This window comes from Aphelocoma coerulescens, chromosome 3, assembly GCF_041296385.1.
Source record: "Aphelocoma coerulescens isolate FSJ_1873_10779 chromosome 3, UR_Acoe_1.0, whole genome shotgun sequence".
Lineage (NCBI taxonomy): Eukaryota > Metazoa > Chordata > Aves > Passeriformes > Corvidae > Aphelocoma > Aphelocoma coerulescens.
In genome coordinates, this window is record NC_091016.1 from 14,839,028 (window position 1) to 14,864,218 (window position 25,191).

Here is a 25,191-nt window from a genome sequence, read left to right on the forward strand (position 1 = left end):
ATGCTTCCACAGACCACTGTACAAATGCAAGCTCCGAGCTTGCTTTGTGCTGTGCTACATTCCAGGATACAGTTTGGCAATGCTGAATCATATTTCATATGTTCATGTCAATGGACTGCAGCTTTTTACTTTTCAAAAGGAATCTGTACTGTTATTCAGTATGTTCCATTTTTCTTTTATACAAGAATACTTTATCCCATTTTGGTCCAGACATTATTCCTATTTGTAGCAAATCAGACCACAACTACACAAACAGTTTGACAAGTCCCTCAATGAGCACTAGATATGACCTCATTTGATTTCACATGCGATTCATATCACCTGTTTTAACAGGTACAACTTCAGCTGAAGTTGCTTCATCTTATGGATGTACTTAAGCCTGCCTCTGACTGACCTCTGCATCACTTTAAATCACTCCTAGCTTGTTACCTACATCTTTCCTTAGCTAAAGTTCTGTATTTTAAGTCTCCATCCCTCAAGTTGGCTTGAAAGATATTCAGGAGATGGGAGGAGGAAAAAAAGGCTCCTACATGAAATCAAGCTAGGAGTTGCTCTACTCCTATTTACGTCAGTCAACTAAAGGGCAATTTCTGTAGATTTACTTCACACTAAGGAAAAGCCCCATGCAGCTTTATTTGCCTAGTGCATTGATACCCAGTATGCCTTGAAGATTAATTCAGGATAAGAAGGTGACACCACCATAAAAAAGTAAACTTTTAAATCTACACTTACAGGTATTGCTCCATCCAACTCTAACTAAGGCTTAAGAACACAGGATCCTTGCAGCAGCTTGCTGAGTACACAACTGCTGCTGTTCCATTTCAAAAGAGCAATCATAACACTAATGATCAGTGCTTGAAACAAGATGTCCACCTCCCTGAGGTCAGTGATCAACCTCTGCCATGCCAGAATCCTACCTGTGACTTCAGCTGACACCAGTGAGATTTTTACAATGGCAACTTTTCACGTGACCTCCTTCCCTCAGTTTAAAACAAGAAAATGAGATTCTGACTTTTTTGGCAAGTTTTTCGTTGTTTTTCACATGTTAATGTCCCCATAAAAGGACATCCTAAAATTGCTTGATTGGCACATGAAGTGAATGCAGTTGCTTTAGGATTCTGTGCAAAATTTAGTTCACAGAAAATACAGACTTGCAATTGAGCCTGACTAAAGATGGAGGGCTCAGACTAAGTACTATGAAACTAAACCAAGATCTCTTCTCCTGTACTAAATTTGGATAAGCAGAGGATATCATTTGACTTCACACAACTTAAGAGTGCTCCAAAGAGGAGGCGTTGCATTTATCCTCCATCACCCCCAGTTCCCGTCAATCAGTTTGCAGCAGTTCTGATGCTTGTCAAACTCCTTCCCTAAGCCAATTTACGTCACTGAGCTGGCAGAAAAACAATTCAGCAAAGTACAGTGTCTTCTGATGCATCAGTGACTTGGATCAGCTCATCTAAGGGTCTGCAAGCACTACAGCTTCAGAATGGAAATGCCTGGCCAGAAGCAGCACGTGGAGAGCAAGACCTCTCTGCTCTTGGTAAGAAACAGTTGTTAGAGCAGATAGCCAAGCTTGCTTTTATCTGCAGTTCAAGAGAAACAAACACTATTTTGAAGGACATTTATAGAAAACTGAGAAAAGTGACTGCACAATAAAGGAAACAGGCCTGATACACAAGGCTGAAACAGCATTTCAATCTGTTTTGCTTTATGAACATTTGTTTTATTTCACAATCTGAAAATTAAGAGTATTTGTTTAAAGCCCAGCTCTTCTGTTTTCAAAAGGAACTTGTACTACCTCTACCCAGCCCAGCATCTTGCTCAGATCACTGTACTTAGGAGTTTGTATTTTCCTTTGTTTGCAGGGATTGGTGGGGGTTTTGTTGTTTGGTTAATTTTGAACATAGACAGGACACTAAAGAGGGCTTACACACACACACAGGCCACCCACAGAACATCTGTATCAAATTAAATGTTTTTCCTCCCTAGGTTAAGAGTCTCAAGAAGTTAGGAGTACCAGCTTGCTATTCTGTATTCCTCCTACTCTATCCTCAGGGTCTTTCTTCCAGAGCTCTTGGTAAATGAGGGAGAAGAAGTCAATAGCAGGCACTACTGGGATTGAGAGAAGGAAGCCTTCATTTGCCAACTATCAGCAACTTTTCTGCAGTACTCCCATATTTCCTGTAACTGCAGGGTTAATTTTGATTTTCCCTCAAGCCAGCTAGCACAAATTAGCTCCAAAGAACAGTGACCAAAAAAGGAATCCGTTCTGGGTTTCTAAGAGCTTCAAAGAGCAACAAAACACTGACCTGTCACTATTCACAATGCAGACTAAAAGAAACACCCCACAACCTGTGACAGGCAGATGGGTATGTTCACAGAAGACCCTACTCCAATTTCTCCGTATAAGCCAAGGGTTCAAAGTATAATTGTCACAAGACAATGCTAGCCAAAAGCTACAAACTAAAAGAAGAAATTAAATTTTGGATCAGGCATTAATCAATCTATAACTTAAAAGGATTTTAAGAGTTCCTGGACTGTATTCAGAAATGCATTCCAAACAGCAAACAGGAAACTTTCTCCTTTTTGCCATACACCATATTTAAGCAGATTTAGCCCTCCAACAGTTATCTGGTAAGACTTTTATTTTTGCAACAATGGGCAAGTGAGCACCATAATATGATTTCAGGAGATAAAGTCAAAGCAATGTTCCTCTAAGTCACCACCTGGAAAAGCCCTTCCCCAAAGCTCAACTAGAAGGCCATCATACTCCCTCATTCAAGTTCTTGTTGTGTCCACTTACACTGGGACACCAATAAATTCCCTGGATAACTGCAAGAAAAGGTACATTGAAAAAACTGTCACTTAAATACCCTTCTTCACAGTGTAGAGCAGCTGACTTCCCCTCCCCCGATACATAAGAAAATTTTGACCTGCTGTATTTATGCTCAAATTAACAAACACAAAGGGAAATGACTAAAATACCAAAGTACTTTTCTCCTGCAGGAAAACTCCAAATTACTCACCCTGTTATACATGTATCTAAGCATGAAGTCCAGCAGAAAAGATTTTCCTTTGCGGAAAGCTCCTGCTACAGACACAACCACTATGTTAAGATCTTTAATATGTTCCTGAAGCAAGATTTTTTCCAATGCTGCTTCATCTAATTCAAAGTTATGGTCATCTTCATGAGCAAGGACAATCTGTATGGGGCGTGGCTTATCCAGTTCCACCTCGTCATCTGAGTCCGGCAGGGCATCTGAGTCTGGCAGGGCATCGTCCTCTTCTTCTTCATAAAGCTTACCTGCAAATTGACAGATGAGAACACATTGGTAAGTCAGAGCTTAGGGCAAGAAACACTTTTTTTTTTTAAGTGAAGCCTTGAGCTGGGCTTACATTTCCAGCAGCAAGGGTGATGTTCTTGGGAATGCAAAGAGATCGACAGTAGTTTCCTGTCCATTTTCATCAGCTTTGTGTCTAGCCTATATTTCAGATCTTCTCTATGTATTAAGGAATCACAAAAAAAAAAGCCCCAGCCCTGATTTTCAGCTTCAAATCCCCTTTTAAAGGCATTTTTAGTGTAACTGCTACTAAAAAAAAAAAAATCAAGGGCCTTTAATCTGGAAAAAAATGAGTAGTTTAAAACAAGCTCCAAAGAGGACCAAAAAAGGGCATTTTTATATCGTCACCTTCTTGTACTGTTGTAAGGGGCCCAGGGGAAATGAATGTTTTCTGTCAGTTTTGCTTGCCAACAGGTACAAGCAAGACCACAGATCCAGTAGGGAAGCCCAGGATAACAGACATCCGATGAATAAGTTCCTCTCCAATTCCAACACTGTTTCAAGTCTCAATACAGCACAGGCTTTAGAGCACCTATTCCCTGTCTGCAAGAAGATAAAATCCTTAGCATGTGCATGCCCTAACATTTCTGGGATAAGAAAACAAAAAACCACTGAAGTAGTTTCTGGCTTCATATTCTTCCTACAATGCACTACTAAGCAAGATTTAGTAACAGTAAGTATCCAGTCTTTAAAAACAGTTAAGAGACTATTTTATACACAATTTAAGATTCAATACCCTTTCAGAATAAAATAGTAGCTGAAAAAACTATAACTCAGATTAAAGTTACTAATGAATGATAAGGTAACACAGCCCTTCAGATACACACTATAATAGTATGAATACCCTATTTTCCTGACTTCTGGAATTCAGGAGTTATTGGATTAGAGGCCTAAAAGAAAACCAAACAAACCTATCCAAGATGAAATCTCCTCTCTTGTTCAGGCACCACAACACTGAAGTTTGTCCCACAGCAGAAATCAACTCTATCACTCCCGACTCCACTTTTCCTGGCAAGCATCTGGTAAGCTGCTTTGTGCTTACAGAATTGCCTCCTACTCCATATTTGCATTTTGCTGTATTCTATTGCAACCCTATGTGCACAAACCTGAACAAGGCACCTTCCTACCAGTGACTTATCTGGGATTATCACATATGATTTTCAGTATGCTGTCCTTCCAGTCATGCCTGCATTTCCAAGACAAGGCAGCAGCCACCCCCAGTCCTTTGATGTATTGCTTGCAGAGACGTTTCCTGTAGCAGCAGCCCACAGGAAGTGTTCTCCTGCAGGATGCGCCCATGAGGCACCACAGAACACAGTTTCATTCATTCATAGCAGAGAACCTGCCAATGCTCACAGGACCTGCCAAGTCATTCCTGATAGGCTTTGCATGCAAGATACCATTCTCAGCAAAAGACTTACAAACAGGGCTCCAAAGCACTCAGTTTTATGGATGTAATGAGACCCTGAAATTACCATGAATTTGAAAAACTGGTAACATGGTGACCCTGAAGTTTCTCCAGAAACCGTCTCCTTATCCAGCTCTGATAACACTTCATTTAATTGCAAAATGACAGAGGATGTTTCCATTTCCAAGCATCAAATCTTGTGCTGTCCCAAAGGCCAATGGCACTAAATCTTAAAAAAAATTAGTTTGAATATATTAAGCTGGCATGGTACTTGGTTTGAACAGGAAGTACACTTGAGCACTTAAATCCTAAGCAGCTAGAACTAAATTCCAGCATTATCCAAGTGGGTGTGCAAAACACTTCCCAGCATCACCCTAACTCAAAGTGATTAACCAAGCAGGCTAAAAAATCGATTATACTAGCAGGCCTGACAACTGGAAGGAGTAACTTTAAGAAGAAAATCTGTCAACAGGACACCAAACTATACAAACTACATTGACACAATACTGCTCACCACTTCAGAGGAAAGTCTCTCACCTTTGGCCTAAAGCTTTTGTATTCCCAGATACTATACAAGCCCTCTTTTTTGAAACAGTTTCTAAACAGGCTTTGCCCCATCTAGGAAGGATCCTTCGTAGGTCAGAAAATTTGGGAGGATAACCCAGGTACGAAGGGATGAAGATTCTGACAGTCAGAAAAAAGCCTGCAGCATCAGAGCCTAGAAACATAAAGGGAATAATTCTATTGATAAAAGCATTAAAGTCAGATAGTCCCAAGAAGAGGCACCTGTGTTTTAGCAAACACATTCACACAATGTTTCAAAGCCACTGTTTCAAGGTATGTCCCTAGTAACAAGTGTAACGTGGTTACTTCGAACAGCCTCATATTCTTTTATTTAAATGCACACTTCACTTCAGCTGCAGTAAGGGGTTAGGTTTCTAAACAAGGGCAGACTGAAAAATGGTTTGAAAGCCACACCTGCAACTCTCTTCAGTCACTTGGAGCCTGACATTAACCATCCTGTCCTACCTGGAAGTCATTAAAACTTGTCAGAGCTCAAAGACCTCAAGCTGTAGCAGCAACCTTTTGTCAGTGCAGAGCACAGCCACCCAAAGCCTCTTCAGGCCAAGGGCATTTCCAAACAAACAAGTGGAATGGTCCTTTATCATTAGTTATTTATAAACAAGTAGATTCTCCCTATCACAAGGAGATAGTACTATCAAGAGCTTACACACAACATGCCCATTAAAAGCTCACATCTTGTTAACAGCATTCTGCACCACTGAAGCTCATTAGCTCAGAGGGAACAGGAGAGAAGATTCATCCTAGACCCTACTCAACTTCTATTAGATTTCACTTATCAGCAGAAATTGGAAAGTCAAGTACAGAGCATCAGGTTGGGTTTGTTTGCTTGCTTTGGGTCAAGTTGGTTTGTTGGCTTTTTTTTTTTGACCAGGCAGCCTAATGTATCTGAAAGTTCCCAACCTACCTACAGAAAAGACCATCATGGCCTTCGATCAAGCACTTTAAAGGGTGGAGAACTACAGCGCTGACAGCTGTGAAAGCAACCTGATCCATCCAGAAGAGCTGGTTTGATAACTTCATGCTCGAGTGGCAGAGAACACCCCTCCTTTCAAGATTTTGAACTAGTTAGCAGTTACCAGGACAGACATTGCACAAGCCAAGCATGTGAACAATAGAACAAGTGCTACAGCTCATCCCAGCAGCATAATCAGCATATGCCACCCTGTCAGGTGTCCTAGGCAGATGTCACACTCTTTTTTGATCCTTTACCCTGCCTTCTGGCTGCTCACCCTGTCACTCTGGCTAATCACTGTCTCAGGCAGCACTGGAGTACTTAGGAAGCCTTTCTAGAAGGCTTCAGTATCATGGGCAGAAAGATCACATTCCACTTCCAAGAATTACTTTCAGTGCAGCCTCTGGAAACAAAGGTCAGAACAAGAAGCACCCCCTTTCACAGTCCAGTTTTCTGCAAAAGCACTGCAAAAATTCTCAAAATAGTTCATAAAGTAAACATGCTGACAGCACTGTCAGGTCAACTCAGGCCAGAAGTTTATGCAATTCAGAACTCAAAGCCCTGTCCCTTGGTTGCCCCCCACTCCTCGCCTGCCCCAGCACGGTCACAGTGTACTACTTAAAACTCAGAATTTAAGCTGATTTGTTCTAAAGCCCACAGACTGCTCTAGGTTCTTGCAATAGTCCAGTCCCAGCAAGTCAAATATAAAAGAGATGAGTACTAACTCTAGAAGAGGTGGCATTCACAGAATGACCACTTCTACACTTAAGTCTTCCTAGCCAACTGGACAGTACCTTGGACTTGCAAAGCTCATGGCAACACTGCTATACAGGTCTCCATGACAATACATTTTGGTACTGCTACAGAGGCAACCAAAACAACAGACTTTTGTTGGTTTGAGGGTTTTGTTTGGTTTTTAGAGTGCATTTTAACACTTTGCTAAGCCCAGTTCCACCCCCGTAATGGAGTTACCAACCCAGCACATCCATCCCAATACATTCACACAGGGGGAGGTTGTTTTAGCAGAATGTTCCATGTTCTGCATACAGAGCAGAGAGGCAATGCTGCCTCCTGCCACAATATTACAGACAGGCTGGTAGATTCATCCAACTCCCTCATGGGGTTGAACACTATGCTGTTGGAAATTCCCATGTGCACAGAAGATCTGAACCTCAGGCTTTTAGTACATACAGAAGAGTTCTCATCTGTCAAACCATATGGCAACTAGAACTTGTAGCACAGTGCTGCAGGCCCAGAAGGTCACAGCTGTATTTTTCTTTTTTTGAGATGTTCATGTGACCTTTGAAGTTTCTGTAGTACTGAAATAACAGACTGCAAACTAAGGTCAGGTCTGCTGCTCTGTCTGGAGATGATGCAAAAAGATCATCAACTGGACTTGAACCCAAAGTCTGCCATCCATTCAAATCTACTACTGTGGCTGTTCACCAATCACTCCCTACATCATTTTGGCTTCTTCCAATCTGAATTATTCCATTAGAACCTGTGGGCTAATGCATGGTTCTGACTGACACAATCACTTCCTAACCCAGGTCAAAGAGGCTGGGAGACACAAGAGAAGCAACGTTGTACAGCAAGACACAGAAGCAGACAGATTTGAATGGGAGCAAATATAGCCAAGAGAAGATACTACCACTCGCTTTCCCTATAAACTCCTCACTCCACTCAGTAACAACTACAGCAGGTCTGCTATTTATTCTCACCAGTTAAGTATCCAGAACAAGCACCATTTGTTGAAATACTAAGCCAGATTTTGAGAACAGTAGCTTCCTGTGTATGCAGACAGTATTTCAACTGAACAAACCCAACTAAATAAGCTATTTCTTAAAGCATGAGGTAGAATGAAAAGCCTGGTTCCCCTAAGTACACAGCCAGCAGCTAATGACCTACTTGTCCTGCAGTGCAAGAACACAGGAGTGAAAACACTCAGACACCTGCATGCCATGAAAATAAGAGACAGCCTGCTTTAAATGCAAGTTCCTCCCTTTAAGCACATTAATTGAAAGAAAGTACTAACACACTTGCCTTTAAGTTTCAACCTAAATACAGCTTGAGATCTTTAAATATATTATCCACATTCTTTCAAGAAAAAGAAAAGGCACATACTAATTATCAAATTCAGCTGGTTTTAGAAACAGTACAGACTTTTGATCAACAAGCACTGAATCACAATTAGTAACTGCTTCTATGGACAGTGAGTTGAACAGAAACAACTGCCCACAAATGCAGAACAACATTAAAATAAACTTAAATCCCATTTGCTTTTTAGTTTGAAGTCACTTTCATTAGTGTAGCTGTCCCTCATCAGTACTTCCATTTGCTCTATCACAAGGAGTTTAAAGAGTATAAAGCTGTACATCTTCTAGCTGGTAGTCTTAATATCTTGTTTGCACCTTGCTAGAAGTCAACTTCAAATTGAGACTTCCAGTACCCCTAGGTACTTCAGCTTTCACCATCCCTGAACTCTTTTTCTGGTGCTCTACAGCACCACACACTTGCCTCCATACAATAGCAGCTCAAATCCCCTGCTCACATTACAATGCAGATGTTTGACAGGCTCCCCCACCATCACCTGAACGGTGAAAAGCAAACTGAAGCGAGCTACACTAAGATCAAGCCATCTTGCTTGAAATTTTGTTCAACCTCCACACCCTGAGGGAGTTCACGGCTTGAATCAAAAGCTTAAAATAATTTATCATGAGGAAACTTGCTGCACTGCATTTAAATGTAAGGCATTCTCTCAGTGCTTCACGTAGGAAATTTTCCTTGGAGAGAAAGGAGACAAACTAAATGCTTCTTGTTTTGGTGTAGTGAACGAAGGAAAGTGTAGGCATGTGTGAAGTGAGTTCCAGAGCACAGAAAGAAAATATGTTAACCTTCAAACCTTATTTGGACACATCTACTGAAAAAAAAAAAAAAATCACTAGATTTAAGCCACAAAATTGTCCTCCCCTTTTTCCAGTAGTCCTGCTCCATGCAATAAACTCACATGAAAGCCATGGGGCTGCCACAGACCTTAATGCATCGCTGCTTTCTTATTGCTGACTAGTAAATAGTGCCAAGTAGCTCATTTTAAGGCCAGAAATAATTAAATATTTCAAATATTTCAGCTATAAATAGGACTGATGAGCTAAGTTCCAAAGATTTGTTTGGACAGAGGAGTAGGGGCAGGGTACAGGGGGAAGACACATTTAACTCTCTCTGTTCCTTCAGGGCAATGGGATGTTACAGGCACACATCTAGAACTGTTACATAAACTGTGAGCTGAAGCAAGAAGCACCTGAAAATACAATTCTGCCAGCGAAGGGGAAAAAGAAGATACTCTGATGACCTAGATAACTCAGAAGCACCACAACTAATCAAACAATAGGCTTGTCTACTCCTGAGTGCCTTAAATTGCTTCTCTGCTGAAGGTCTACATGCATGCAGGAGCAGACAGCTCTCCCCTACACAAAATACTGATAAGCTGGCATTTGGTGTTCCCCATTTATGGGGACAAAAAAACGAGAGGGAAACTTCACATAACGAAAATGTGTATCAAAAAAAGTCAACCCTCAAATTCAGCTCTTCTCAACAAATACAAGTAAGAGAATGCAAATGAGCAGAGACTAAGACAGAAGCAGTACAAACTCAGTAAGTAAAAAAAAAAAAATCATATAAAAGGACTGCTTTTTAGAAAGCACATTATGAACTTGGTAAGAAAGATGTTTCTCCATAGCTACAAGAAAAATCGTGCAGGGTAGGGATAGTGGCAAAGTGTGCTTCTCCTCCTTCTTCCCCTCTGCCCAAAAATCACAGCTATTAATAGCACACTCACTGAAGGACCTAACAGGATCTCTATCCACAGTAAAATTCACCAGCACTTTTCCAGCCCCCCCCCCAAAGAAAGCTGTATTAAAACATTAAGAGCAGATGAAAGCACTAAAAGGCATCTTGCTCACCTTTTCTCCCCTTTCTTACCCATCACACAGGTTCTTGAGGATGGGAATGAGAGCACTCCAGATCTGACAATGCCCCAGTTCACCATGAACTCTGGAAATGGCAAGTGACAGCTCCTCATGAACACTGAGAGCTAACTGGATCCTTGCAAGCCATACACATTTAAACCAGGGAGACTTCTGTTTGTATTTCAGAGTGATTTTATTTAAGGTTGTTGCTCACTCAAGAAATCAGTATTTTCTAATTGGTTTAGGCCAGAACTACATTTTATGTACTTTGTATGTACCCTCATGTCAGCAGCCAGTAATTTAAACAGTGAGCAGCTAACCTAAATTGCTATTTTGAGCGAGAATAGGAAAAAAAGAACAAAATGAGAGATGCCAACTGCAATTACCCCATGTTTGGTCTTCAGATTGCCAGTCAGAAGTGGTTTAGTTTAGAGATGCATCTGCACCATGGCCACGGAGGAGTTCAGCAGAAAGCAAAGCGAGCGCTCCCTTTGGCTATACAGGAAGGTGTGCCAAAGGGTCAGGTTTCATACTTATTTCCAGGATAAACAAGCTGCCAGTCAGGAACACCAAGATGTTTAAGGAAACACAGTAAACCAAAGACGCTTTAACTTTTCTTTTTTGCTTCTAGCAAGCTGAATGCCAGCAACAGTGCGGCCCGTGGGATGAGGGTGGTGATCACCTCCTGTACTTAGCACTGGTGAGGCCACACCTCAAGTACTGGGTTCAGCTTTGAGCCCCTCACTGCAAGAAAGACACAGGTGATGGTGAAGGGTTTGCAGCACATCTCTTCTGAGGAGCAGCTGAGGGTGCTGGGGGAGTTTAGCCTGGAGAAAAGGAGCCTCGGGGTGACCCTAGTATTCTCTGTAACTCCCTGAAAGGAGGCTGTAGTGAGGTGGGGGTGGTCTCTTCTCCCAGGTAACAAGTGACAAGATGAGAAATGGCCTCAAATGGTGCCAGGGAAAGTTTAGGTTGGATATTAGGAAACATTTCTTCATGGAAAGGGTGGTCAGGCATTGGAACAGGCTGGCCCAGGAAGCGGTGGAATCAGCATACCTGGAAGCGTTCAAAAAACAAGTGGATGTGGCACTTGGGGACATGCTGTTAGTGGTGAACATGGCAGCACCAGGCTAACAGCTGGACTCTGATCTTAGAGGTCTTTTCCAACCTTAACAATTAGATGAAGCTTCCAACCAAAAGTGATCTTTTAGCCCAAGCTCAATTCACACTCAGCTTCCCATCTCTCTCTCAGTTCCTGCAGCTAAGAAAGCCTTCCAGCCAGTTTTTCCAGCAGTGAACTCCAGAATTCTACATTTCATTTCAAAGAATAAAGGGCAGTACAGAGAGAGTGTAGGTCTCTTTAACTGTCTTCTCTAGATCACACAGTTTGCAAAACTGATACAGCAACTACCTGCAGACAACTCCAGGGAGTATTTCAGTTTCTTCTCCTTCTCCCTTCTTAATTGTTCTTAACCTGGTGGGGTCACTGACACCCACGAGATGAAAGGGAAGTGTAACATGGGAAACACACCATGTGTCAACACAATTAACACCCAGATCAAAAATGTGAATCAAAACAGGAAAAAAGCTGCACACAAGGCACAGTCAAAGACAATTGAAACAAAAAAAAACCCAAACAAATCACATTTCGCATGTATTCACTTTATCTCCACTGGAGGAAGAGATTTTTCTCACACAGCTACAACAAAAATAGTTTTTATCAGGGTCCCTGCTGCTAAGCACACAGAGAAACAGGCCTGGGCTGCCATATCCCTTTCCTGCAATTAACCCATAATAATTGATACAGTACCCAAGTCCATACACTTCAAAGCCCCACACCTACTGCCACAACTCCTGAGTCTCTGCCAGGCATCATTGCTGCTGCTACACACAAATCCCTTGTTAAGGCAACAGCTCAAAGTACATTAACTCTGCCAACAGGACAGTGCCAGTAACTGCCTCCTCCTCTCTGCCCGTTGCCTCTTCAAGCCTCTTTCAATAGCACAGCTGAGTCTTAACCACCCCCTCACAGGGACTCTCCCACTCTTTCCCATTTCCAGCACCATGCAGCACCACACTGCCTTTCCTGCTAATTTTGCCATGTATCCAATGCTGCTTAGAGTCAGCTGAAGAAGCCAAACCAGCAGAAAAAGCAATCCAATACAAGCAGTTTGCCACAAACTGTATCACCTCCAATAGGAATCCCACAAGCACTAGAACTGAAGACAAACAAACAGCAGAGCTACGCAGTCTCCTCTGCAGGGCACAGCTCAGCTGTACTGCTCAACAGTCCAGGGCTGCTGCTCTCTGTGCTGGCACTGCTGTCCCAGGTCCAGCACCAACTTATCTTGAACACCAAGAGATGTTCTGTGCACTCTACAGCCTCTGAAACAGCTGCACCAGCACCACTGAGGGGGAGGCACAAACTACTTCACTGGGCACTGCTGCCAAAAGAAAAGTTCAGCTCTGTGACTACAACCTAGTTCAGCTGGAAAATTTCTTCAGAATCCCAAAACTCACAAGTACAGTTAAGAAGCACATTCATGTAGGAACTGACTTAGTGATATGTGATAACACTGCAAAGATGGGTAGACAACTGGGCTGTAACTGGATCTGACTGTGTGTTGCCAAAGATTTGTCCCTATCTGAAAGTCCAGATTTTAGCTGGGATAGCCAACACATTTGTTAACCTTCACTTAAGAACAAGGTTTCCTTCCCTTACAAATGGAGGTTACCACAGGTTTCAGTCTGTCAGTATTTTGCAGGCCAGGATGTGCAACTGGTGGGAAGACCTCGAGCTTGGCACAGTCCTTCCTGCACTAGAGGAGTATTCCCTTGAACACACCTACTGAATACACTGCACCTGCTAAGAGCTGTGCCTACGACAGAGGAGGCTAGAAAAACATTGATTTCAAAATCACTACTTAAGTTGTCCCAAGGACATTATAACACACACTTCAGTGGCTCAGTTCCATGCAAACACCTTCCTAGGCTCAAAGGGCTCAAGACTTACCCACTTACCTAAGGATTTTTAACATCATTCAAGAGTCTTCTTACCACAGAAACATTAGCCACTGCTACAAAACAAGTCTCAACAACTGGAGCATTTTTGATTTTTAAACACGTTTTCCTGGGACAGGAAATGCCATTGTCATGTGTACCTTGATGGCTGCTAGCCAGTCAGGCCTAGAGGTACAGAACTGAAAGGAAAGAAGTCAGCAACCCCAGATTTAAGGCAAGCCACACTTATCATCCTGACAAGAACAAACACAGGGGGGGCTGCTTACTACTTCTCTTTACACCAAGTTCTCAAAGTCGTCTACATACATCTGGATAATCTAAATGCTTTTCTCCAGGACTACCATATGTTGAGACCACAATGGTTTAATACACATCTTTCACTTGGGTGGAGAAGGAAGAGGGAAAGACAACTCTACAAACTCTGTTTGTTTTAGCACTCCCCTCCAACCAACAGTGTAGTCTCTGTAGATCATATTTAATTGTCCTCATTTGGTGGATCCATGAAATCTTTCCTTACAGTATAGAGAGTAAACACTGGGGAGAGAAGTCTAGGATTAGAAGATTAACTGAAACAGAAAGATAGCAGTGTGATCCTCTTCAAAGCTCACAAAAGCTTAATCTAGTCCTAATGTGCCACAGAAATAAGTCAACAAGAGATTAGACTAAAGAACAGCTCCGTTTGATATTTGATTAATGACACAGTGATATGTCTGCAACTCAAAGTACTTAGAACAAGACTCTAAGAATAATGTTCAGTCTTTCACAAGCCAACTTCCAACCTCTTCAAAAGCACCAAATTGCATTTCAAGGGTCTTCTCAAACAAGCAGGATTTCTCATAGCATCTGAAGGTTCTACAAGCATTTAATCACATTTGCTATCTAAATGTTCACAGTAAATAGCATTTTCATTTTTCTATTTAAAGAAACTAATTTTATTTATTTAATTAATTTTAAAAGTTTAAAAGCAAAAGCTGCATTTCTTAATGTTTGTACCAGCAGTATTTTATTTTGAAAGGTTTCAAAATAAAGATCTCAGCACATAACATGTAGGTCTTCAGTAGCTGTTCATTTCTATAGTACTATTAGCTTTAGAAAATACTCCAGTTCTGTGTCCTAACCCTCAAAATCATTACTTACTGTGCTTTTCCAAACAATTTATTTGCTAACAAGTCTGACATACCAGCAGTATGATTTCCTTTTAAGAAATCTGAACTGCATTTCCTTCCTATCCTAATGACACCCTTAAGACTTTGCTCCCTGAAAGATAAGTGTTAACTGATTTGAGGGCAGCTTCAAGGCAATGTTTAAAATCTTGACAAAAACAGTTCCTTAGCTCAGGATTACAAAGTATTTAAGAAACTTAATTCTCTTAAAAGCAAGATGGCTTCTTGCTTCAAGAAAATGATTTGATTATATCAGGAACCTTAACCTCATTTTCTACAGCAGTCACTTTCACTATTATTTTATGTCTAAGCAATACATTAAAGGAGGCCAAGCTTCTGTCTCCATGCCTAGGAGCTCACATACTTCAAGTGACTGTTCCTCCCCTGAAATCAGGGCTTTGATGATTTCCCTATTAGGCAAAGGGTTGACAGACAGACTGAACTTTTTATTTCACAAAAGTTTACAGTTCCCCAAGTACATCACACCACACAGACCAAGGTAAACGAACACCTACAAGTAAAAGCCAGAAGATCCTTTCTTTCATGCAAAAGAGGTCGGAGGAGGGGAGGGGAACAAGACAGCAAGTTTGCAGGCAGTAGTATCACGGGGTTGTGTTTAAAGAGACAGCTAAAATAACTGCACTTATTCTTCCACTCAGCAGTACCACCCTGCTGGAGGAGATAAGAGGTGAGAACAACTTTTCCAAGTATACACAACATAGGGAAAGCAGTCCTAACACGTCAGTAAAAGCAGTTGACACGTTCTCCAACAAGTTTCTGTAATTTTCAATCCAAGTAAAAAAATCTCCACCTTGTTATCCTGGAACCACTATCCAATATATTGCTCAAAAAGACATTCCAAATATTGTACTGAGACCAATAAGAACTTGTAAATTCAACATGCTTATCTCTGAGGTGATGGCGGGGAAAATAAATGCATTATAATTTGACACTAACTACAGACTGGAACCTGATTCTGGTGGCACTGGAGCAACAACTGCGTAAGAGTAAATTAAGTTCTACTCTCAAATATCAATTCACTGGAAATTGCATTCTACATTCCACACCTACAATCTGTACAACAGCTTATCAGTTCAAGTCTTCAACATTTTGGCTTCTATTCCAGTCCTTTAAGAGAAAATGACCATGACCTGCAGTAGCAAACCCCACCTTGCCACACAAAATCCACCAATATACAGGGCTGAAAATGCAACCACCATTTGCTCATCATCTGCACTGAAAACAAAGCTGAAAATACATTTAGGACAAGAAAAAAATAACTAGATGAGACATCTCCCCTCCCAGTAAAGCATACCAGAATATCTCTCATACAGGGTGTAAATGGAGGCCAGGTAACCAAGCTGTGAACAGAAAATCCTTCCCCAAAAGACACTTTATGCAGTCTTAGAGTTTTGCCAGATCTCCTACCTATTCCTTTTCATGATAAGTAAGAGCAGAGCCATTCTTTTAAAAGAAGCTGGTCTTTCATAAATCATTTCTGCAAAGGCCCAAGTGGACTTCTCTTTCACCTTACACTTGATATCCTATTAGTCCTGCTCATAAGTTCATCAAACGGGCATCAAACAGGAATTCCAATATCCAGCTTACCTGCATTTACTCAGGTAACTTCTTCTGGACTGCCTTGAATGCTCAGTACTGCCATCTTTGGTGGCAAACATTCTACTTTAAGTTCTTCCAACCTTAAAGAGAAGCCAGCTACTAAGCATAATAAAATTAGCGTAGCTTTTCTTTTTTTTCCTGTTTAGTTAATGAAAGGAGATACTTATCTAGCTTCAAAGATCACACTTAGCACAAAAATCTACTATTCTCACACTAAAATGAGATATAAACCAGTCTTGTTACTTCAGGGAGTGACATCCCCGTGGAGCAGCCGGAATTCTCAGTGACAGATTCCAAACTGAACAGATAACTTTAGGAGGTTGTTCACATGCTTACACATCCTGTGGAGACAATTCTGGCACTAAAACAGGGATGTGGGCTCCCTCCCAAAAACAAAGGGGGACAGTGAGCTCCTTGCTTTGCTGCAGAGCAAGAGCTCCAGTTAAACACCAACAGGTAGCATTAACTTACACCCCAGAACATCTCCCAGTAACTCATCTGTACACCTACAGAAAACAATGAGCGTTACCTTCAAGTCTCAGGAGATACAGTCAGCCAAATTAGAAATAGCAGTGTGGGGGAAAAGACAAATACCTAAACTCCTCAGATTTACTTTCAGGATTAAGCAGGCAGTGGTTCAAATTTCAAGTTTAAATGCCTTCCTCCATCTTGGGGAGTTGAAGGAAGGAACTTTAAAAGTTCTTACAACTTTTATATTCAAAGCATTTCAAAAAGCTTGACAAACACATGAAATCTTGCTTCTCTGGAAATGAACACTACACAGAATACATTATTTCAGAAATAAACAGAAGCTAAAGGTCAGGCAAGTTAGTTACCAATGCTCGCAGAACACAAGTTCTTATTATGCATTAATTTGCTCCTAAAAATGCCTTGATTATAATCCTTATCCTAAAAGACATCACTTATTTCTTATCAGTCATTTCTTTGCAGCTAACTGAAACAGCAGACATCAATCTGAGCAGTCTTTTCACATATATCTCAAACTTGCTCATTTGCTTGTTCTGGTCTTTCAGACACAAATCCCAACCCCAGAAGTGTATTCACGTAAATCAACTCCCTACACAGCACCATGACCTTAAAATCAGCTCCAGGATGAGATAATAATTCTTTGTATCATATCAAGAACAACCTTCCAAAAACAAGGAAAGCTGCTTCTATCTTTCCTCCAGGACATCTCAGGAAGTTCAGGTTGCTGAAAATGTTTTTAAAAAAGAAACCCAGTCATGCTTCAGCAAGAGTAAAGTCTAAAGAACCACCATATGTAAGTATTTCTGGTTTTTTTTCAGTTTTTTTTGACAGTTGTGCAAATACAGCACATCTGCCTATGCAGAAACTTGGAAAATATTTTTTATGCCTTGTTCGCCTTAGATAGTTGAGGTTAAAGACAAAACCTAAAATACTAACAACTGGTATAATAAGTTTAAGAAGTAAATGCAGCCCTTAGCAAAAAGCTGAAAAAATGCACTCAGGAAGCTTGCAGATCACATTGTAGGCACAGCATGCAGCAACAGTAGAAAAAGAAATTAAGTACATTAAAAAACAAGGCAACAACTCCACCTGATTTTAAAGTTTAAAACATCCCATTCAAAGACTGCCATGAATATCAAAAATCATCCCAGGGATGGGGTCTGTTCATAACCACAATACAAGAACAGAAGTAACTTCAAACCTGACTTATGCAAGGTGACATTTGAGTGAAATTTGGTAGTTTTCCTTACAAATGCCCTTGAAACTTCCATGGGCTGTGATAAGATGCACAACGATCTACTAACAGGCACAAAGTTAAAACTGCATTTATTACAGTGCTGAAGTGAAGCCTGCGATCATGCTGGTGCTGGTGGTTCACTACCAACCCAACAAGGACATGGAGTTGACACCTGCATTTCCATCTGCTTATGACATCTGGTTTGGAAGCCAGGTAAACTCAAAGTTGGGGAGGGTGTGACACTGCCACCAGGAGATAAGTGCTCTTCTATTCCACTGGAGGAAAATCCCCAGCCCTTCTCCCCCTGACAGACCTGCTCCTACCCAGGCTGGCCAGCATGAGGTAGTGTCCCTATTACTATTAGGGCAGGAAGAGAAAACAATCCCTCATCTATCACAGCACCTCACTCCAGTCAGTGCTACTTTATTAGTACAGTCAGTATGCAAATATTAATCACTGATTATTTAAGCAAACCACAGGGACTGCAGTTGACACAAGGTGCCTAAGAAGTATTAGGACTCTTGCAAGACGTGGCTCAAGCATTCCTGTCCATCCAACATGGACAAGAGCTGCCTGGTCTCCTAAACCAGGACAGACTCTCATGTTTAAAACAATGCTTTTACAACAATTCAAGTAAAACTGTTCTGTGCTAGAACTACTTCAGAAATGTTTTTAAGTTGCAGGCAAGTGAATGTGAAAAGGAAAGAATACAGCCTTCCTCAACTCCACTCACTGCTTCCAAAATAATTCCAGCCAAAAAAACGAAGAGCTATTGCTATTATTTGAGCAGGTGCTGTAACACGATTATTGATTTTAGGGTAAGCTAGAACGTAACAGCTGTTAAGCAACACTCAGTAATGGTACAGGGGGAGTTACAGGTCTCTCCTGTTACACTGCTGCTCTTGTAACTACTCCAACCTATCACTCTGCTTTATTTCACTGTACAGAAAGCCCTTCTGCAGGCAGGCACAGATCATCCATAGCTGTACATGCAGACCCGATCACCTAAGTTGTTCCATGACTAAAGTTCATAAGCAACTAAGAGTGACATGTGCATGTTTCCACTGCTAATGATGACACAGCTAATTACAGGCCACTTATTACAGGTGTGCTGGCACTTTTATGACCATGAGAAAACGATGCACTAATCTAATGCTTTGAGATTACTAAGCGACACAGTGGCAAAAACCACAGAAAACTGAAATCAAAGAAAACTGAGCAGCACTGGGAGGGAGAGAAATCAGTCCTTGAGCAGTAAAGCAGTATCATAGCCTCAGTTTCAATCTCTAGGCTCTTTTAAATTATTCAAATTGCAGTGCTGCCAAACACATTCAAACTTTTCCTGATGCTCAGAAGCACTGCCTTCTCCTCCCTGTAAATCAAGCCAGGTGAGTTGTCATTAAACTCCCAGTTTATAGTGCAGCTAGATTTCCCTATCTCTAGCTGGCTTGCAAATCAAGCAATTGAAACCAATCGTGGCACGTAGCATCTGATAGGTTTTATTTAATTGTGCCCAGTCCAATCGTTCTGCTTCCAAATTAAGTGAGAGTTACACAACAAAGATGTCCAAACAGTTCAGTGTTCCAGTGCAGTGCTAAAAACCTCACATGATCCAACTCAGGGCTCGAGTCAGTACAACCCTCCCAAGTCCCAGGTGCCCCCTCGCCAAGCGTACGGCAGAGAGACTGCTACGAGCACCCAGCTTTTAAGCCGTTCTTGAGGAATAACCACACTTTAAAAAACACACTGCGCAGACTCCAGCACACCCGAGGCTAAACACCCAGCCAAAGCCATGTCCCATCCCCACCAGGGGACAGATTACAGGCAAGAGCAGCGCTGACAGCGGAGCGCACCAGCTCCATGTGGGGGACGGGCCGACACAGCTCAGTCACCTCCTTCCCCGAGCTGCCCGGGGCTGCTCCCTCCGCCAGCCGACTCGGCCCCGTGAAAGTCGGCGCCCTCCGGGCTATCTGGCTCCGGTCCCGGCACTGTGCAACGCTAGCCCCCCGCTCCTCACGGGGGTGAGGCACACACGGTGAGGCCCGGCCGCACCGCAGCGGGGAATAAGGTCACCGACAGTGGCCCCCGGGCCGCCCCTGCTCCGGCACGGGCCGCCGACTGCAGCGGGGGAGGCCCCGGCCGCAGCGCGGGGAAAGCGGGGTCACCCCGCCGGGGAGCGACCGCGGGCCAGGCGCAGGGGCCGTCGCCGCGGTTTCCCCGACGCCGCTCGGGGGCGGGCGGTCGCCCACGCCATTTTGAGGAGGGGGGAGACACGGGGGCCTTTCCCCCGGCGCCGCACGGCGCCGCTGGGCCGCCCAGCCCTGCGCTCCGGGCCGACCCCGCGGGCTCAGCCCCGCCGCCACCCCCGGTACCACCGCCGCCGCCCCTGGGCCGCGTTACCTGCCGGGGCGGGCCGGTGGCGGGCCGGGCCCGCGCGCCGCGCCGCGTCCCTCGCCGCCATCTTGTCCGGGTTTAAAATTAACTCCCCGTGACGTCAGAGCTCCGCCGCGAGACCTTTATCGCCCGCCGGCGGCGCGCGGGGCGGGGCCTCGCGGCCTCGCGAGGGGCGGGGCCGGAGCCCCCCGAGGGCACCAGCGGGAGGGGGAGCGCGGAGGGGCCGGGAGGCGTGAGGGCAGCGCGGGGTGGGGAGAGAGACACACAGACACGCGTGCACATACACACACACACACACAGACACACACAGAGACCCAGACATGCACCCAGCTGCCCGGCTCAGCCCGGCCCCCGGGCTGAGCTGTGGGTGGGTGCCTCCCTCACGGCCCCGCACCCCGCGTCACGCTGAGATGGAGCAGAGGGGCTCCAGCGGGGCACAGGGTGAGGAGCCCCCAAGCTACACAAAACACCTCCTCAGGCTGCGCATCCCTCCGGGATCCCTCACGCCCTCGGCCGCAGCAGCCGGCGCAGCTCGCTCATGTGGAGCACACAGCCGGACCGTCACCCGTGTGCTGCTGTCCACCTCCACCCTCATCCTGCTGGGCCCTCGCGTCCCATTTCCGCCTCTGCTGGGCCCTGGGGACATCCAGGAGAGCGACCGGACCGCTCTGCATTTCCAGCCGTAACTCCGGCTCCGCACTCCTCACTGTAGCAGTGCTGCTGCTCTCGGGCTGGAAACACGCAGGAGGACAGCTCTCAATGAGAACAAGCCATACAAGTTTCCAAGGAACCAAACATTCCTGCAGGTTCTGGGGTTTGCAGGAGTCTTGTTCCTCTCAACCCGAGCTGACCTTGCTTCATGCTTTTAAAAGGCCAGCTGTGAAAGCGAGCTGCCCTTACTGCACGGAGTTTTTAAGTCTGTGAGGTTTCCTATGGCTAAAGGTTGTGTAAACCTCCACAAGCAAATTGGTCAGTATGACCTTGTCACTTGTTAGAACACAATGTCCAATAAATCATCATGTGAAGTGAGCAACAGGTTTGCAAAACCCCACCTCACTTTGGCAATGCTCTCTGTAAAAACCATTTTTCTCAGTCTTTAGCTGTGCTAATTTATTTGGTCCTGGAGAGGCAGCTTGTGAGTGACAGCAATCTTAAAAGCAGAGTTTGGTTCTCCCAAAACAGAGGTGGAAGGAAAGCTTAGAAGAGATTTTCAAAGTAAGAACCAACTAACTATCATGGAAGCACCTAAAACTGCTTTCCAAACATTGCTTTCCACCCTTTCCTATTGAAGTAGCACCTAAGGGGTTTCCTAACATAGGAGTTCATGATACCTCCTGCTGTGCTTACACTGACAGCCCTTGTGTCAGAAAGTTTAACATCTACAACACATGAAAAAGAGAGTAAAGTATCTAAAAGATGCTGTAATCACAGCAAGTGAGAATTGCAGAAGGATACAATGATCAAACTATTATCATATGTTCAATTCTAGTTATGACACTTGGATTAATAAAATATGCAGTTCTGTAAAAGAACTTTATTATTCTAGATTTACATCAGCATAAATGGAAGCAGGATTCAACCCATTTGTACAAAAGCGTTCATATGAATGCTAGAAAAAAAACCGCAAAATGTTTGCCATTGGCCTTTTGCAGTTTTAATATCCTCTACTTATTTGGTGAAAATGAGCGGGCCATTGCTTGTCCTTCTAACCTCATACCAAGCCAAGGAAAATTTTCTTTCCATCAGAAAGAAGGCAGAGCACACTGTATGCAGTGGTATTTCAGAGATATTTCAGGCAATCGGGCAAAGGGAAATAGCTTGAAGTAAAACACATTGAAAGCTGGAAACACTGCTAGCTGGCAAATTTAAGATTCAGTAGCTCAATATGAAATCTAAAAAAAAACGGGGGAAAACACCACAATATTAAAGAAGCTTCCTAATTCTGCTTTGTTCCTGGTCAAGTCTGGAACAGTTTATGCAGAGAAGGGTAAATAGTGCGTGTTCAGACAGATAGATTTCTGCTTCATGCAACAGGATTTGCTGCTGCTGTAACGTGAGAGCAGAAGTCGAGAACTTGGAGGTCAGAAAGCTCAGCCTTAATTCTGTCCCCTTATGTTTGCAGGAAGGAAGAAGACATTTTCTGAGCTGAGGGTTTTGCTATCAGCATGTCTTCTCCTGGTTGCAAAGGTCCCCATCTCCACCATAATCCAAGCTATATTCATCTGAGCCAGGCTAGGAAAGGAATTAGGATTGAAACTGCTTAAACTGGCTGTGGATTTGGCCTGGAAGTAGCTTGGGAACAACTGTGCAAACCAGAGGCAGGCTGTGGTGGGAAGGGATTGCTGGAGCAGAAGGACACGTCTGACCCACAAGTGCAGGCTGGGCCAGTAGTCCCCTCAGCCACCAAAGTCACAGTTTTGTACTACAGACAGCATCTCCTCCTGGATTTGGCCATGCTGCTCTAAAAAGTCTGCTGTCCCAAGCTTGTCCCAAACCCACTCTGGGCCAGTCAACAGCACCAGTGTCACCCATGCAATGAGCCCAAGGCTGCTTGGAGAGCTGTCCCTTCCTGTGGCTGGAAGGGCAACAGCCACCACAATGTCTCCTGGTCTTCGGGCACCACAGCACGGCAGGGGACTGGCCAGTTCCTGACTCATGCAGGCAGAGGCACCCACTGGACACTAGGAAAGGCTGAATCAGACTTGGGTTCTTTATGTCTTTCTGTATAAAGTGTTTCTCTATCCCCATCAGCTAACCTGTGCAATACAGTTGGACTTCTTTAAGATGATCTGTATGATGACAAATCCTTAAGCCAAACACCTACCTGAAGCACGCTGAGCACCACTCCTGGGCTGGGGAACAGAGCTGTGTCCCACCTTGGAGGGCTGAGGGTCCTGGGATAAGCTGGAGACATCTCCGTTGGTGCTTCTGCGCTTACCAACCTCTTTCCTCATCTGCTTCAGGCTGTGGAGTCCAAACTAGTGACCAGGTGATTCCCAGTCCTCCTTCCAGATTGTGCAGTGCTGCAGGCAGTCAGGAGCTGAGGACAGACAGCTGTGAGATAAAGGTGGCTCTTCTGAAACCCACCCTGTCCACAGCAATAAGGCACCTCCAACCCGGTGGCTGCAGTTGCTAGGACCACCCAGGGCTTCCCAAGGAATAAGACTGGGGAGGCAAGGAGAGGCCAGCTCTGCAGTGGTGAACCGGCACTAGCACTGGGAACAGCCAGGGAAGGCAGTGGCCCTCCCACCAGACACCACCAAGGGAGCTGTGTCACTAAGGCAAGTCTGAGAGGTCTTAACAGATTCCCACTGGGACATCCGTCTGGATGTCGGCCTTGCTCCCAGAGGCAAACACGTGCCCTCCCAGAGTTTGGAAAAGCCCTGAAAGGCACTTTGTCTTGCTTTTTTCTAAAAGACACCCAGGCTGCAGTACCACAGCCCTACTACTCATGGACTTCATCTACTCACAGCTTCCCACCTCTTCCAGCTGGAGCGCTCCTCCCTCTGCTCAGTGCCAGCTGGCGCTGGAGGATGTGCTGCTCCCTGAGCCCCTGCCCACTCTGCAGCTGGATCCTCCCGTTGGCTCCCTATTCTGAGCACCCATTCCTGTGCCCTGCCCACATACAGGAACACGCTGCTCGGTCCTGCCCAGGTTGGTTGATGTTTGCCTCACCACCTCGGCAAAGATCTCAGCCCTGTAAACAGGTAATCTTGGTTTCGTATGCATTTTTTTCTGGTGCTTCACATTTCCCAAGGGCATCTCTCTCATATTCAGGGCTGCCTTCATTTGTCATACAGGTGATCTAAAAGTTGCTGTGTGTCTTTAGAGAGTGCTCAGCACAGCCCCGAGCTTGTAGCTACCTGCGTGTGTTTGCATAACCTGGGGCTCACACAAGAAAAGCCAAGGTGAGACACGGCATGAATCCAAGCCTGGTTCTTCTGCAGTGAACTCCAAGAAAGCAGAGGCATTTGGGAGCAGAAAACAAGTTGGGAAGGAGGAGGAAAAAACCATTTCACTAAATCTCCTGAACCTGAAGCTGTCCCACATGCTGAGAAGAGATGCCTTTTTAACTGGCTTCAGGACAAGTGCTCAAGAAAGAGAAAGCAGCCCCTCCCATACCACTAATTTGTAGCAAACTGAGTGGGAAATGTCTCATTCTTCCCTGATACTCACCCAGGAGCTGCTCCTCTGGGGAGGAACACTGAAATAACATTGGATTTTAACCATGAGAGCAGCTCAGAGCAAGTTGCTAGGCATCAGCTGCAAGAACTGCCTGCAGGTGCACTTGCAGGAGAGGTTGGGCCGGTGTAGCCAGAGTGCCAAATACCTTTGAAACGGGCATAATCCGTTTTCAGCCTGAAGGAGTTATTGCACAATCTTCCCAGGATTAAGGGTTTAAATCGCGGGACTGTGTCACAGCCGGGGAAAGGGCAGTGGGCAGGCTCAGGAGCCACGCTGGCCTGTGTGGTACGTGTTATGGGGGTTCTCTGGGGTGGTGGGATGCAGCCTGCCTAGGGAGGCGACAGTCTTGCAGGGCACATGGAACCCGTCTCCCTTGTCCTGCCCTGTCTACATCTTATCAGGGTGACTGAAGTCTTCAAAGGATTAAATGGCTAAGTGGTTTTCTTCTGCTCCCAGAAGCGAAGCTCCATAGCCAGCTGAAGCTTTCAATGCAAGCATTTGCTCAAGTGGAGCCCTGTCATTTCAGTCTGTATAAATACGATGTGATTACCATCTCACTCTTATGCAACAGCACAAGACGAGGCTGCTTTTAAAGTCTGGGTTAGATACTGACTCCTGTGAAGGCTGCAGTGCTGCTTGGAGTGCTTGGGGTATGCCTGCAAACCCCAGGGCTGCCCCACAGCAGAGATGCCCCTGTCCACAGCCACCACGTTGCTTCCAGTCTCACCTGGAGGCCAGCTCTGCTTACCCACGTACTGCCCACTCTGCATCTCTAAAAATGAGAAGCACCTCTCAGGTTTTGATCCCCTTGGTGTCATTTCCAAATGA

The 25,191-nt window shown here is 44.4% G+C and overlaps 1 protein-coding gene across 4 annotated transcripts in view; it reads right to left on the reverse strand.

The window, feature by feature from the left end:
• Positions 1-23,545, reverse strand: part of ATL2 (atlastin GTPase 2) — a 41,133-nt gene extending 17,588 nt beyond the window's left edge. The window contains exons 1-2 of one of the 4 annotated variants that reach the window (XM_069009154.1): positions 23,003-23,238; positions 3,030-3,307 (exon numbers count right to left, since the gene is read on the reverse strand). In XM_069009154.1, the coding sequence (XP_068865255.1) occupies positions 3,030-3,307; positions 23,003-23,132 (408 nt within the window). In that variant the 5' untranslated portion in view covers positions 23,133-23,238. Of the gene's footprint in view, positions 1-3,029; positions 3,308-20,184; positions 20,290-23,002 lie in introns of those variants that run through there. The other 3 variants (XM_069009157.1, XM_069009156.1, XM_069009155.1) reach the window with 3 other exon arrangements.
• Between the last annotated feature and the right edge of the window lie 1,646 nt (positions 23,546-25,191).